Genomic DNA, 14,738 nt, shown 5'->3' on the forward strand with positions numbered 1-14,738 from the left:
TTTAAATTTAAATTTAAAAAAATTATTTTCATTTTTTCACTAAAAATACATTATAAAATTGATAATAATAAAAATAAAGATTTTTAACTTTAAATGAATTGGCATTCGCAAGGATCTATAAACACAAGTAATTTTTTAATATTAAATTTGGTAATGTATAAACTTTTAGTTTATTTATCATATTTCACTTAAAAAAAAACTAGATAACAAACAAATATTTATTTTTATTTATGCAATGTGTTTTTCAAATTTCAAAAATGAGAATTATTTTTCGAAAATGAAAATATTTTGATTTTTAAAAATCTTTTTGAATATTGAATAATTTTTATTTTTAATTTTTAAAATTTTCGAAGCTGTAGTTTGTTCAGTTTTAAATAGTTATCCTGATATATGTGAAACGCGCCAAAACAAATCTGAAGAAGGTTTTCCTCTGCAAAAGCTGAGCCAAAAAACACAATATTTGCTGCAGCCACATTTGTAACTCCAAATATCTACTTTGAAAAAGACCAAATTGTTCTTAACTTAATATTTTATTAACAGAAATGGTTAATGCCATCTTTTATCTTTATTTATTCACTTTAGAATAATACAGAGATTAAATTGCCCCGTTTCCGTTTATTTTTAACGGAACTAAATTGCTCATGACCCTATAGTACGTATTTATTCCTAAATTAACTCTTTCCAAGTTACAGAAAGAAAGCAACAAAGTTAATGGCAATGCAATGCAGGCCAGCCACCAACTGCAGTGCAGAGCCATATGACCTTAACCCTTTTCCTGCAGTTTACTTCTCCATTGAAGGAAAGTGGAGAAAAATTATGCATATAAGCTTGACTAGATCGGTAGCAGTTTACGACCTCTTCATGATATATCCCAGAACTAACCCAATCAAGCCGATCAAGGCCACAAACATGAAAGACAGATTGCCCCCACTTTTGCTGCTTTCGCGCTTCAACAGTTCCTAAACATTCAAATTTTTTATATGTGAGAAGTTTCCATGGCTCAATAGATCAAGAGAACATAATAAACAAATAAGAGACAAGTAAGAAGGCACAATTCTATCAGGGATGGAAACTTTTAACTGCAGGTCGTAAGCAACTATCGACAAGATGCAGCGGTTTTAAAGGAAAGATGACTAGGGATCATGTGCAAGTCTGAGATGTAGAAGGAAAACATATTCATACAAGATTATGACCAAAATATGGATTCATTGTAAAAAGAGAGATTGATGTCAACTCGAAATTTGCAGTAACTATAAGCAATTATCAGAGACGATATGTGCAGGGGAACACAGAAAAGACCAAATTCCACTCACCAGCTCTTGGCGAAGCTTGTTATTTTGTTGAATTGCTTTATTTTTTTCATCAGTCAGCTTTGTTATAAGAGCTTTTGCCTGCAATTATAGAAAGTATTATTGAGGATTATTAGACCTTCAATATATCGACATCATATAGAATGAAAGAGTTTCAGGCCCCAACCCAGAAGCATTGAAAGGAATGCAAATATCTGACTAGAAAAATATGGACCTTACTATATCCAGAACTATGTTACTCTAACTCGGGCATAAGTTCCGGATACGGGTATGTTTTCAACACAAATATGTTCAATTTTTTGAAGTTCTTTCATGTATTTGGAGGCTGGTAGAGGATTATATTTTCATACCAGTGTTCTGTCATGCATTGGGTATTGGTGTTGGACATGACTACTTCATAAAAAAAAAATGAAGAGTCGAAGCAACATAGATCTGGAATGCCAGAATTCAAATTTTACCTCAGGAGATTTGTCTTGAGTATCAAGCTGATCCGTAAATGTTCTTGCAGCCTGCATTCACCAACGAAATGCAAACTATTAGCATTCTAGAAAACAGAGTGCAAACAACAAATAAAAGCGATAATGTAAATATATGCAGTAGGATCTCGGCCTCGTACCATAACAAACTCAGAATTGTCTGAAATAGAGCCTCTAGGCACTAATTCAGATCCTTCCTGTGAAGGTGAATTTTGTTGATGCGCAAAAACATAAACCACTCTCAACTTGCATTCCTCAACCACATTCCCAGCTTCTCTGTTGAACTAGAAAAATGAAGATTTCCAATAATCAATCAACACTATACATCCCAGTCCTCAAAAGCATTAAATAACTACATTACTCAGATTCAAGTCAAAAGTTGGAAATGGGTATGTATCTGATATGAATATGCCCACACTTATATCCAAATATGTGTCGAAAACGAATACTTTAAAGCAAAATGAAGAGCCGGAATTATACTATACCATTTCTGCAGTTATATCCTTTGCGGTTACACCATCAGGGGCTTTTACACTTTGAAGGAGGAATTTGTCCTTGCATTGCATATCAGCAGGGGCCTCCTTTTGTGCTTGCATGGTAACTAAATCCACAAAAACCATTGATTCTTTTGAAGTTTGATCGAAGATAATAATGATAAAATTTGGAAAAATGTAATTGATTCATTGTATTTTGTACCTATAACTTCGCATGTTGATCGAGGCAAGACGATCCCCGTATTGGGACGAACACAGTACTTTTTTGGATTTGTTGTTTTCACCTGAAAACAAAATCCTAAATGAAGCATTGATTTCTTTTTCAGGTTTCAAAATCGTTGTTATTTTTCCATTCCTGAATCTTTTTTTTTCTCGGCTACCAAACAGATCATTAAAACATAAATGAGGGAAATTCAACATTGATGAAGGATATACCTTGAAAGCTACATGGTTATCAGTTTTGTTCGACAATTGAAGAGAACATGAGATCTGTTTCCTCAGCTCAACTAATCAAATACCGAAACAACAACAATGAAATCAAAATTAAAAACCAAGAAAAACAGAAATTGAAGGTAGGCGAAAAAAGGGAAAGGAACCCAAAAAAGGAATATAAACTTACAAGGAAACTTGAGCTCTAAAGGATCGATGTTAAGAAGGTCGCCCGTGCTCATTTCGGAGCAATGGGATTTAATCGAGGAATCGCTTAATCTCTAAAACGAAGGGAAATGATTATGAAAACGAGGAACGAATCAAATCTCTCTCTTTATTATTGGAATCGGGAACTGCTCCTACTCGATTCCCAATTTTTGGTTTTTATTAATTAAAATTGCTTAATTTTTTTTCTTTTTCTTCTTCTTATTATTAGTTAATATCACTTGAATCGACCAATTTATTGGATTGGTCGGTTTTATATCTCCATCGTTAATTTGGGTCAATTTTATATTTAGATTAACGAAAAAAAATAGATAAATTCATGAGGAAAAGCTATTAAAACTAAACAAATCAAGAATTGTCTTGAAAATAGCTTCAACTTGTGAGTGATACTGGAGGCTTTATTTGATAATAATATCAATGACTTCCACGTTTGATCCAAAGATCAGAACAGTGTGAGCAATAAAAGAGTGGCCACTTGAAAACCCAATACTGAAGTGTTTTGGACCATAATATGGCAATGGGTTGGGTTGGGTTTGTTTCACTAACAACATCATCTGTTTTATGATAAGAAAAGATAATATAAAAATTGGAAATTTATGCACCAGAGGTCGAAATCACAGCTGCAAATCAAAAAAAGAGCCCAATCCAAGCAAAGAGTGGCGCAAAAATGGCGGCTACTGCTGCTGCTGCTTTAACACCCGCCACTCCTCTCCGATTCAAGCCCTACTCTACTCTTCGTTTCCTTTCGTTCTATTCCAAAAACCCAAAAAGCCCTCGCCTTTTCCCGCCGCTTCCTCGCCGGCCGGTCCCGTTCCACTCAGCCATTCCTCGGAAACGATGCTTCTGCTCCGTTATTTCCGCCGCGCTGCAGTCCGGGGAGATGAAAAAAACGGAATTCCCAGAAAAGAAAGTTGGCGAAATGGGGAATACAGTTGGCGAGTTCAGGAAAAAGTTGAAAATTGCTGACATAAAAGGAGGGCCTGATGAAGGTTTGAATCGGGTCGGACAGACTGTGGTGGTTATGGGGTGGGTTCGGACTCTCCGGGTTCAAAGCAGCGTTACATTCCTAGAGGTAAATAATAAACATTTTCCCTTTGCTCTTTTTTTTTTTTAAAATTTCAGTTAATGTATTTTGTTGATGTTATATTTTTAGGTAAATGATGGTTCTTCGCTTTCAAACATGCAATGTGTTATGAATTCGGATGCTGAAGGTTATGATCAGGTACCCCCTGGCGTAAAAAAGATATATGTTTAACCTTACTTAACCATGAAATTGAATATATGAAAACTCTTGTTTCATTTGTTTTGTGAAAGTGGAACATTAGCAAATTTCAATTTATATTTGTTCCTGGAATTTCCTTATTTTAAATTTTTTTTTTATTGTTGCAAATCATTTATATGTTTCAAGCTTGTAGGTGGAATCTGGCTTGATTGCTACGGGTGCATCTATATGGGTGCAAGGGACTTTGGTGGCTAGCCAAGGATCAAAGCAGAAAGTGGAACTGAAGGTTGAAAAAGTTGTCGTGGTATGTTAGATCCCCCCGCCCCCCCTTTTTGTCTTGTTGACGTTTATTATTGTCAAATGTAGGAGGTTATTCATCCATTTTGCCTTGAGAATTGACTCAAGTGGTCTGCTCCTGTTAACAGTCGAAGTTGATTACAGAATAGGAAATTCATTTTTCCTTTTGGACTTAAGTTAAGAATAGATAAGACGGTTGCTAAGGTTATTATTTTAAAACCTATCATACTGCTTTATGCATTGCTATGTTGTGATCCTAAATCGGTTTACAACTTTTTGTTGCTGTTCTTTTTTCATGACAATGCTTTGGAAAATGGACAATCACTGTGTTACAATACATGAATGTTACTGCATGTTCCTTTGTTGGGCCATTAAAGGAAAGTTCTTCACTAAATTAAAGGATTTTAAACTTCTAGTTGAATGTTTATACTAATTATATGGACTCTTTTTCTCTTTGACAGGTTGGAAAGAGTGATCCTTCCTATCCCATTCAAAAGAAAAGGGTCAGCCGAGAATTTTTGAGAACTAAAGCTCATCTTCGTCCTCGAACAAACACGTTTGGTGCGGTACGGTTCTGTTGCTTGTTCACGATCACCACTAGTTGCTATTATATTTATTTAATTTTACTGTTACCATAATCTGTGCAAGACATTATCTATTATATTAGTTGTAACTTTTACTTTCTATTTGCCCAGCATGGTTCTTTTTCAGTCCTTTTTTATTTTATTTTTTGAATGTTTTGCCTTTCAAAGCAGACCATCGTGATTTTATTTGCTTGTTTGTTTATCTATATAAGTGTTCTCTTTTAATGGTACAACTTCTCTTTAGGTTGCACGAGTGAGGAATGCTTTGGCTTATGCAACTCATAAATTTTTTCAAGAAAATGGTTTTGTATGGATCTCAAGTCCTATCATCACAGCTTCAGATTGTGAAGGAGCTGGTGAACAGTTCTGCGTTACTACTTTGGTATGAGCAATATCCATCAAGAATTTATTTTTTTAATTTTTTTCTAATAGCTATACTGTATTTTAGGGTTTTAGTTAAAAGTTAATCTAAGATTATATTTTAAACAACTTTGTGTAAAGGTAAGCTATTATTGTCCACCCGCAAAGGTGAAGCCTCTAGACTTAAGGGAATTATTGTGTTTTTAATCAATTTCTAGCATCCTTATTCCATCCTTGGGATGGTTTGGACAATATATGTGCTTGTTGATTTAAATGTATGATCCCACTGTTCATGAAATGGTTTCAGTAAGAACTGATAAGCAATTATGATACAATTATGTTACAACATTTCATTTAGCATTTTGACTTATAAAGTTTTTTGTAATTAATAGATTCCAAGCTCCAGAGAAGCTGCTGATTCGCCTGTGGATGCCATTCCAAATACAAAGAATGGGTTAATTGATTGGTCACAGGTGAGTTAGTCTAACTCACCTGCTTCCAGTACTACTATATAGAGTTGCATCCCTATTTTAAATGTTTGAATTTTTATAAAATAAAAGCGCTCTCTTTGCATTTCAAGGTTCTTCAACTACAGAGAGGCAGCCAACTATATGTGGTTTTATAAGTTTGCTCCATGCATCATCTGTGCAATTATCTGGAAACTACTTGTAAATTTTTCTGCTGCAAATTTTATTATTGTCTATCTCTACATGTCTGAAATCATAGTGGACGTAGTTTGCAACTCTCAGGAATTAGTATGTTTTTGGATTCCACTAAAGTAATTCTTTGTATCCTATTTTTTTGTGTCAGGATTTTTTTGGCAAACCTGCATTCTTGACAGTTTCAGGCCAACTTAATGCTGAAACATATGCTACTGCTCTTTCAGATGTATGCCTCCTTTTGTACTCCTAGTAATCCAAAATGCAAAGGTAATCAATCAAGAAATAATGCATGCTTATACTTTGTCAGGTATATACATTTGGACCCACCTTTCGAGCGGAAAATTCGAACACATCCCGGCACTTGGCTGAATTTTGGGTAAGCATTCTCGGTTTAGTATTTTAAATTTTTAACTTTCTATTCAACTTCACATCCATGTCCTTTCTACTTTTATGCATTTATTCTGACCTTACCTAAACCTTGTCTTCAAGAACTTATTCCCTCTTTTATATAGATGATTGAACCAGAGCTGGCTTTTGCTGATCTGGATGATGACATGGCCTGTGCTACTGCATATCTCCAGTATGTAGTATGTTACTCTTCGCATCTATTATAAATTCATCTTTGTTGCTAATGCTAGAGTAAGAAGCTTGTAGGCAGATCCATTGAAATTCTTTAGTTGTATCTTTCCAAGTGAATTTGCTGCAACATATGCTCTTTTCCTTGGAAGGTGAGGCACGTGCTTGATAATTGCAAGGAAGACATGGAATTTTTCAACACCTGGATCGAGAAAGGGGTCATTGATCGGCTGAATGTACGAGCTCAATTTGTATCTTAACCTTCCATTGTCTTCTGAACTGAAGTGGGAGGGGTTATTAAACATTATTTCATCTTCTAGATTTTGATCACCTCTTCTTTTGAGCTTGACACGGTTACTGGCAATGTTATTACTGATATATGGATGAATTTTATGTGATTAACAGGATGTGGCTGAGAAAGACTTTGTGCAGCTGACTTATACCGATGCAATTGGACTTCTTCTAAAAGCAAAGAAGAAATTTGAATTTCCGGTATTGCTTGTTTATTTTCTGTTCAAACCTACTTAGATGAAAAGGTAGCCATTTCCTGTTCATGAATGTGCCATGCTTAAATTTGTGATTGTTAGCCATGCCTCAGAGATAGTCCTATCACGGGATTGTATGGAAACTCATTTCTATAAAAGATTTCTGATTCTTGGTTCCCTTTTGCAGGTGAAATGGGGCTGTGATTTGCAAAGTGAGCATGAACGTTACATAACTGAAGAAGCATTTAAAGGATGCCCTGTTATAATCAGGGACTACCCAAAGGCATGCAAATTGTCTCTGATCACTCTTCTCTATGTTGGGATTTTATCTGCTTTTGGTGTTTAATGCCTAGAATTCTTGAATGTAATACTCTCAGGAGATCAAGGCATTCTATATGCGGCAAAACGATGATGGGAAGACTGTAGCAGCGATGGATATGTTGGTGCCTCGGGTAAATATTAAAATTTTTTCATCTATGGTTGCCAGCAGATTTGTTATAACAAACATAATCTTTTTATTGGATAAGTTTAGACACTGTGATGCTCCTTTTATAACAAACATATTTGTTGCACTTAGATAAGAATATTATTCTTGTTATATGCTTTTCCTTGGTTGTCGAGTTCATTACAGTTCCTTTTCTTGTTTACATTTGGTTAGGTTGGTGAGCTCATTGGTGGAAGCCGAAGAGAAGAACGGCTTGATTATCTGGAAAATCGTTTAGATGAGTTGAAGCTTAGTAAGGAGAGCTACTGGTGGTATCTTGATTTGCGTCGATACGGTTCAGGTTAGATATACTTCTCTCAAACTTTAACAATAGCTGCTGAGCCTGAGAATAGTTCAGTTTCTAGCACTCAGATGAGTTCGAATAACATAGCTAGCTATCTAGGTTCAGGCACATGCAATGGCAATGTCATCTCAAAAGAGATGTTGACCAACTGAACCCTTTAGACTTTTTATATTATGGTGTGTCATTGAGGTGAATTGCAAGGGGCAGTTGTGCAGGAAAGTTATTATCATGGTTTCTATGTGATGACCATCTTATTGCATTTACCATTGTAAAATCTCTTTGATTGTCCTTTGCCAGTTCCTCATGCGGGTTTCGGACTCGGCTTCGAAAGACTGGTACAGTTCGCCACTGGAATCGAGAATATAAGAGATGCAATACCTTTCCCAAGAGCACCTGGTTCTGCTGAATTTTAGCGGTGCAAACATCAACGAGTTTTCCATATTTTCTTTAAGCAGTTTTTTAGCTTCGTTCTTTTTCTTTTTCCTTCCTCAAATTCATATTTTATACTAAGATATCCCATCTATTCTTTTTAGGGCACTGAAGACTTTAGCCACCTTTTTGCCTTTTGTATTTTTTTTTAAAATTATATTGAAGTTTATAATATTTAAAAACTGAAACTAGTTCTGTTGTAAAATGAATTTATATATTATAAAAAAAGAAAAGAAATAATGAAGTTACAAATGTTATTTCCTATAAGGAAATATATTTATTCTTCAACAAATTAGCTTTTGTTGCTTTATCTACCTTATATGTTAAAATATGTTTTTTTTTAAATACATTCTTTTCAAGAATTTATAAAAAAAATTAGTGATATTAAAAATTGAGGATTAATTTTTAATCATATATAATATTACCTACTCTGTTTAATAACCAATAAATGGTTTCTTACTAACATTAAAAAACCAAGGAATTATAGATATGCATTGAAAAAGTCATTGGTTGCTAAATTCATCATATGGGGATTAGGAACTGGACCAATTCTGCATGACTTAATCACCTAATACAGAATATAATTAATATTTTATTGGATTAAAATATACTAATATTACACCCATTTGCCTGTTTTTGTTTAACTCATCTGTTGTCCCAGTATTTGTAGCGTTTGCCTTTATTGTAACATGTTTATTCTTATGTCGTTTTTACATGTGATCACATGATCCACTGCCTCATATTTTGTTTTTTTTTTCTTTTTGAAAATCAAGAAATATTATAAATAATCATATTGATCTGAATTTGATTATGATATAAACCAAAAATTGAAAGCATTAAATTATTATTGAAATGAAAACCCAATCAAATACTATATTTTAAAGTTGTAAACAATCAATTCATTAATCATGCAAAAGCATTAATAATTCTCAGATTTGAAAGCAACCATTTTCTACTTATTACAAGGAAAAATCTATAATTAGCAGAGAAAAAGAGTATATACAGTGCCTGTAATGAACATTTTGGTTGCCAATTAAAAACAATACATAATGTTTTATGATGTAATAAAGAGACATGGATAGTACCTAGCAACCGGTTACACATGAAAACATCCTGTGGCTCCTAAACCTCGTGAGTTTTGCCACCGCCGGAGTTGTAGATTCGCCGGTTTCCATTCCATATATCCCGGAGATATCTCCCGTTGACATACGCCGGCGGTGACCTTGACCACCGATATTCTTCTCAGCCATGGAAGTATTATTGGGTTTCATATACTGACTCGGACTCTGAACGTAAAACTCACTAATGTCATAGCTTTTAGATGCGCCGGAGGAAAGACACTCGTATTGTCGACGAGTTTTGGCCTTCTTCAATCTTCGATAAACCAAAGGGATAAGACCCTCCATTTCTTTCCTGGGATTTTCTGGTAATGAATCACTAAACAGAGACGATGGAGAGAGACAGAGAGAGAGAGAGTATAAGGAAGACTTTTGGAGTTTTGGTATATTGGGTTTGGTGGTGACGAACTGATCACTCATGACTATATGTGTATATATATATAATATTTAGTTGTTCTTATTCTTATTCTTATTATTGTGGTAATGAAATGGCAAGTCCAGCACGTCATTTAAATCGTTTTTGACTTTATTTTATCTGATTAAGAATCATTGAATATTTCATATATGTATCCTGGAAGTTAATTAAATTTGATGATTGGGTTGAGAAATATGAGTGAATTTGATATTTATGTTTATAAATAACAATATATATATACATGCATACACTACAATGCAGCCGACTGACAGATGTGTATATATTATCTATATATAGATATTATTCTGATATTAAACAATTTCCTTAGATAATAGTTGATGTGGAATTCGATTAGGGTACATGATTAGTAAGCTTATTGAAATCTCTACTAGGACTTGGCAACAAAGGTCTTTTTCTTTAATCACAAATTGTCAGTGTCAACCGCCAATTTCTTAGACAATATCTACAGTTTATGTTTATGTGATTAATATTGTATCGTTTTAAGTCAAGTTTGTTTGAAACAAATTAAGTTTGAAGTTAGAATTTCATTTTATATTTTCCTTTTTTGCAATTTAGTATTTTCTTTAAGTAATTAAATTAGAAAATGCATTCATTTGCCAAAAACTTTTATATCATTTTCTTAAAAGAAAATTCATGACATTTTGTTAAATTTTCTTTCAATTTATATCTTAAAGTCTGATATGAGTTGATTTTTATTTAGAAAAATGGACAAATCTTGGTTTTTATGGAAAATTAGTCCGCACTACTTACCCTAAAAACAACCCAAAGCTGTAAAATCCAAAACCCACACCGAAAAATATGAAGCATCATCCACACCATCAGGAACAAAGCCCAGAATTTTATATTGAGACCGAAATAAAATTATAAGATTTTAAAATTTTAAATCATAATTTTGGATTAAATAACTTAGATTAAATTATTAAATTTTAAGAGAGTCAAAATTGTAATATACATATATATATATTTAACAAGGGCTACATGCTTTAAATTAAATTATTAATTTTTGAAGGGATTAAAAGTGCATTTTATCCGTTTAACCAAGAGTTCTCAAATTTGGGTGTAAATGATAAATTCAAATAAATATGTTACAATTTTTCTAATTTTTTTAGTGTACTTAACAAATTACATTTTCATCCTTATATCAAAAAATATATAGAACATGGAAGTTTTATAAGAATACTGGAGACAATTCAAGATTAATTAGAAATTTCAAGTTTACAGGCTGCTAGTATATCAAGTTTCTACAACAGTTGAAGTACAGGAAAAATTTACATTCCGTACAGCTAGTAAATATGAACAACATATTAATTTAATAATGGCTTCTCTGCGTCCACCCCCTCTTCAATATCACAATGAAGTTCTTTTCTTTTAGCCCATAAGACGACGTAGAGACCAGTGAACATAAGCAACATTCCTGCAAAACTGCATTAAACACACATATTTATCCAATACTGTTCAACTTACATCCAAATTGTTGAATAATGATATGTATGTTCAATGTTTACCTTCCTAATGAAATTGTCTCCCCTAAGGTAATAAAAGAGAAAACCACTGCAATGACTGTTCCAATGGGGCTGAACATTGAGACAAAAACTGGTCCCCTTTTCTTCATTGCCCATCCATTGAAGCTTACACATGCCCCGCCCATTGCACCTGCCTATGCATATCCCAATTTGAATTATCAAATATATCACTATGTCGAACATGAATATTTCAAGAAATTTGAAGCATACCATTAGAGAAAAGATAATGAGGTCCTTAAAGCTAACAAAGGGTGAACCCCATTGCAAAGCATGATCTTCAACTAACTGAAAAATTGCAGTAATAATCATTCCAATGAATGACGTTACGGCACATAGTGACATTGGCGCAGGCAAGTCACCCAAAGTTATCGCCTGCACGAACACCAAAATCTTAGCAAAGAAGAAAAAAGAAAGAGCAGCGTCGTATTTTGTTTTTTGATGAATATATCATTACTTGCAAGATTATATTGCTTGATAGAACAAAGACAGCTGCAACTAGATACAAGCAGCCGGCGATCTTATCTTTGTCGAAAATCATATCAGCATCAACATCAGTTAGGGGAGGCATGACTGTTGCATCTTTGGAGGAGACAGTGCTTTGCATAAGGCTCATTGTAAGGGCACCTAAGACACATAAGATTGTGCCTGCAATCTTCACTTTACTGTATAAGCAACTTAGAGCTACTTTTTCTAACCTGCAACAACAATCATCCACCATTTTAAGGAGCTCCCATCACGCAAGATAAGTGAAAATCTTAGAACCTCGTGGTTAAGACCCAATCCTTTATTTTTTACATCAGTTAATATCTAATACATTCATCGTCCCCATTCAAATATGAAAGGTATATCTACTAAATGTGAAAGTCAACTTAAGAATGATGATTGAACATATATTAAATAATAATGGATAAAAGGATAATGGAAAGGAGTCAAACCCGAAGCATGAAGTGAATTCAAAGCTATACTGACATAATTTTTTTAATTCTTAAAATATAGTATTAGAGATTATCAATATACACACACAAACATATAGTATTAGATCTCAAAAAGATTTATTTCGATTTGTTTGGAGAAGTGGTTGTTAAAACTCTTATCTAACATTTAAATAACACGGATTCAAACCATGAACTCTCTTTTTGAAATATTATATAAAAATTTGAACCTTGATGATACGAAAGGAATCTAAGATAAATATAACATCTAATATAATTAATTGATGTGGGATAATCTAATTTTTAATAATAAAACTACTTTGGGAAAGAAATAAAAAAAAAGGAAATAAATATAATACCTGCAAGTCCAAGCAATTATAAAGATGAGGGCTGGAGCAAGGTTTGGCATGGCTGTTGCCATTGCAGGTGAGGATAGATTTATCCCTTTTAGAAATAGGAACTGGAATAGACTTACCCTGAAACAAATATTAATCATATATCATTGTGGGGAAAACAAAACATATTCTTTGCTGTCTAATTTTTTTAAAATAAAGATTTTAGGCTTAGCTTATCTTTCTTTGGAATATATTAAGCTTGTATATGTAATCTATTAAACAAATAAATTATTTATATTTGATTTATTGTACCAAATAATGTCGAAAATATATGAAAAATGAGTAATCATGTTTACCCTGAAATGGAGATGGAAACCAGCTGAATTATCAACTTCAATGTCAATTGTTTGGGCCATTTGCTCCTGCAAAATTAAAGTCAAAACTTTCACCAAATTCACTCCCAACCGATAGAAAATCTTAGCGCTAAAATTAAGCATATACACCTCAAACATACAATTTCCATAAACCCAAAAGAAAAATTTACCTTTCAAAGTGAACACCAAAAGGAGAGACAACGAGGAAAGTTGAAAAGGAGAAGAAAATAACAATGGTGAAAGGTTTAAGGCCAAGGGACATTAGGTATCCAAGTAAAACTGAATTCCCCGCGAAAAAGAATTGCACCCCTATCAATCCTGCAACTATCACCACATCTTCTACCACTTCCTTTTTCATGTATCCCACCATCTTTAATTATTTTCCCTCACTTTCCTTCCTTCCTTCCAAACAATACACTATATACACAAAACCTTCTTTCACAGAGATGATCAAACCCTCTGCTTTTTTTTTCTTATGTTTGTTTCTACTTAATAATAATTAAATAGAGTGAGAATAGAGATTATATATGATGTAACTGAATTAAGTTAATTATACTGTAGCTAACGTTAAAGATGTTTCAGCTACCAGTCTTCTTCTGGTTATTCGGAAGAGGTTGGCAACGATACGCAGGGAATATCTTTGTTTTTTTATGGCTTTATTTTATTTTCTGGATTTATATATTTATATTTATAGTTAAAATTTTCAATTATATAATTTATTGGTATTATCTCACGTCTCTCCACTTAATATAATAATTTTTAGTTTGAAATGTTTATGAATAATTAAGGGGAAATTAATAACAACAAATGAGTATACCTAAAATCCAGGGATATTTTATATAGTAGCTTTTTTCATCTGTCTAAATTAATAATTTTTTAAAAGAAAGTAATGATATATATAGTAGTTTTTAAATGAAGTAATGTTTTTGGAGTTGGTTTTCAAGATAAAATTAGTCTTAAAATATTTTTTTTAATTGAGATGATTATTAATTAAATCTACCAATTTGTTGAATAGTTTTATAATGGTAAAAATATATCTGTATATAGCAGTTAATTAGAAGTATATTAAAAAGAAGAGTTGGAAGTTTGAAAGTGGGTTGGCTTGCGTACTTGCCACACCCAAGCCACCCTTTAGACTAACTCGCCTAACGCAACAATAGTCCAAGCCTGTCCTTGTGGGCGTCGTTGTCGCCCTGCAAATATTTAACAACTCCGCGGCCCACCACTTGGATCAAAATGTGAATCGCCTCCAAGTCTCTTATAGACTATTTTGACAAGTCCTTTTATTGTAGGATAAAAGGTCAATTACGTTGAAGTTGCTGCTCATTTCATGTACTGTAATTATCAATTTGTTTTTTACTTGGTCATCGGTTTTAATCTTTTATATGAATTTGATCTATTCGAATATCATATATTTGACAAAATATAATATAGGTCGACTAAAAATTTTAGTCTCTCACTCGATTTTTTTGAGGTGATTTGATTAGCATGAAAATTTTAATTAAAGAATTATTTTTAAAAATAATTATGGGAATTTTTTAAAGATTTATCAATTATTTTAGAAGAGAATATTTTATTGCTGTCCGAGCCTATATATAGGCGGCATGCTCCCTTGAAAAATCAAGTTTTAAGATTTGATTTTTACAAAAAGGGCGCGCACATTATGTTTTGATTAGCTTGTTT

General features: G+C 33.1%; 3 protein-coding genes across 3 annotated transcripts; 1 reads left to right on the forward strand and 2 right to left on the reverse strand.

Annotated features, from left to right (window-relative positions):
* Positions 1 to 511: 511 nt before the first annotated feature.
* LOC107896521 (vesicle-associated protein 1-2) lies at positions 512 to 3,128 on the reverse strand. The gene is made up of 8 exons (XM_016821708.2): positions 2,900 to 3,128; positions 2,716 to 2,786; positions 2,483 to 2,564; positions 2,272 to 2,387; positions 1,927 to 2,070; positions 1,769 to 1,819; positions 1,314 to 1,391; positions 512 to 959 (listed from the first exon to the last, which is right to left on the reverse strand). Exons 1-8 carry the CDS (start codon positions 2,949 to 2,951, stop codon positions 849 to 851), a joined length of 705 nt encoding a protein of 234 aa, XP_016677197.1. The 5' UTR covers positions 2,952 to 3,128; the 3' UTR covers positions 512 to 848.
* Positions 3,129 to 3,293: 165 nt separating this feature from the next.
* LOC107895466 (asparagine--tRNA ligase, chloroplastic/mitochondrial) lies at positions 3,294 to 8,609 on the forward strand. The gene is made up of 15 exons (XM_016820740.2): positions 3,294 to 4,006; positions 4,088 to 4,156; positions 4,350 to 4,460; positions 4,915 to 5,019; positions 5,282 to 5,419; positions 5,790 to 5,870; positions 6,208 to 6,285; positions 6,367 to 6,435; positions 6,572 to 6,646; positions 6,788 to 6,871; positions 7,041 to 7,127; positions 7,308 to 7,403; positions 7,498 to 7,572; positions 7,779 to 7,905; positions 8,206 to 8,609. Exons 1-15 carry the CDS (start codon positions 3,602 to 3,604, stop codon positions 8,319 to 8,321), a joined length of 1,716 nt encoding a protein of 571 aa, XP_016676229.2. The 5' UTR covers positions 3,294 to 3,601; the 3' UTR covers positions 8,322 to 8,609.
* Positions 8,610 to 11,057: 2,448 nt separating this feature from the next.
* LOC107896522 (WAT1-related protein At5g47470) lies at positions 11,058 to 13,713 on the reverse strand. Its single transcript, XM_016821709.2, has 7 exons — positions 13,226 to 13,713; positions 13,038 to 13,103; positions 12,706 to 12,822; positions 11,869 to 12,109; positions 11,625 to 11,786; positions 11,397 to 11,548; positions 11,058 to 11,313 (listed from the first exon to the last, which is right to left on the reverse strand). The coding sequence occupies exons 1-7, from the start codon at positions 13,423 to 13,425 to the stop codon at positions 11,196 to 11,198; spliced, it is 1,056 nt and encodes a 351-aa protein (XP_016677198.1). The 5' UTR covers positions 13,426 to 13,713; the 3' UTR covers positions 11,058 to 11,195.
* Between the last annotated feature and the right edge of the window lie 1,025 nt (positions 13,714 to 14,738).

Source organism: Gossypium hirsutum, chromosome A09, assembly GCF_007990345.1.
Source record: "Gossypium hirsutum isolate 1008001.06 chromosome A09, Gossypium_hirsutum_v2.1, whole genome shotgun sequence".
In the NCBI taxonomy this organism is placed as follows: domain Eukaryota; kingdom Viridiplantae; phylum Streptophyta; class Magnoliopsida; order Malvales; family Malvaceae; genus Gossypium; species Gossypium hirsutum.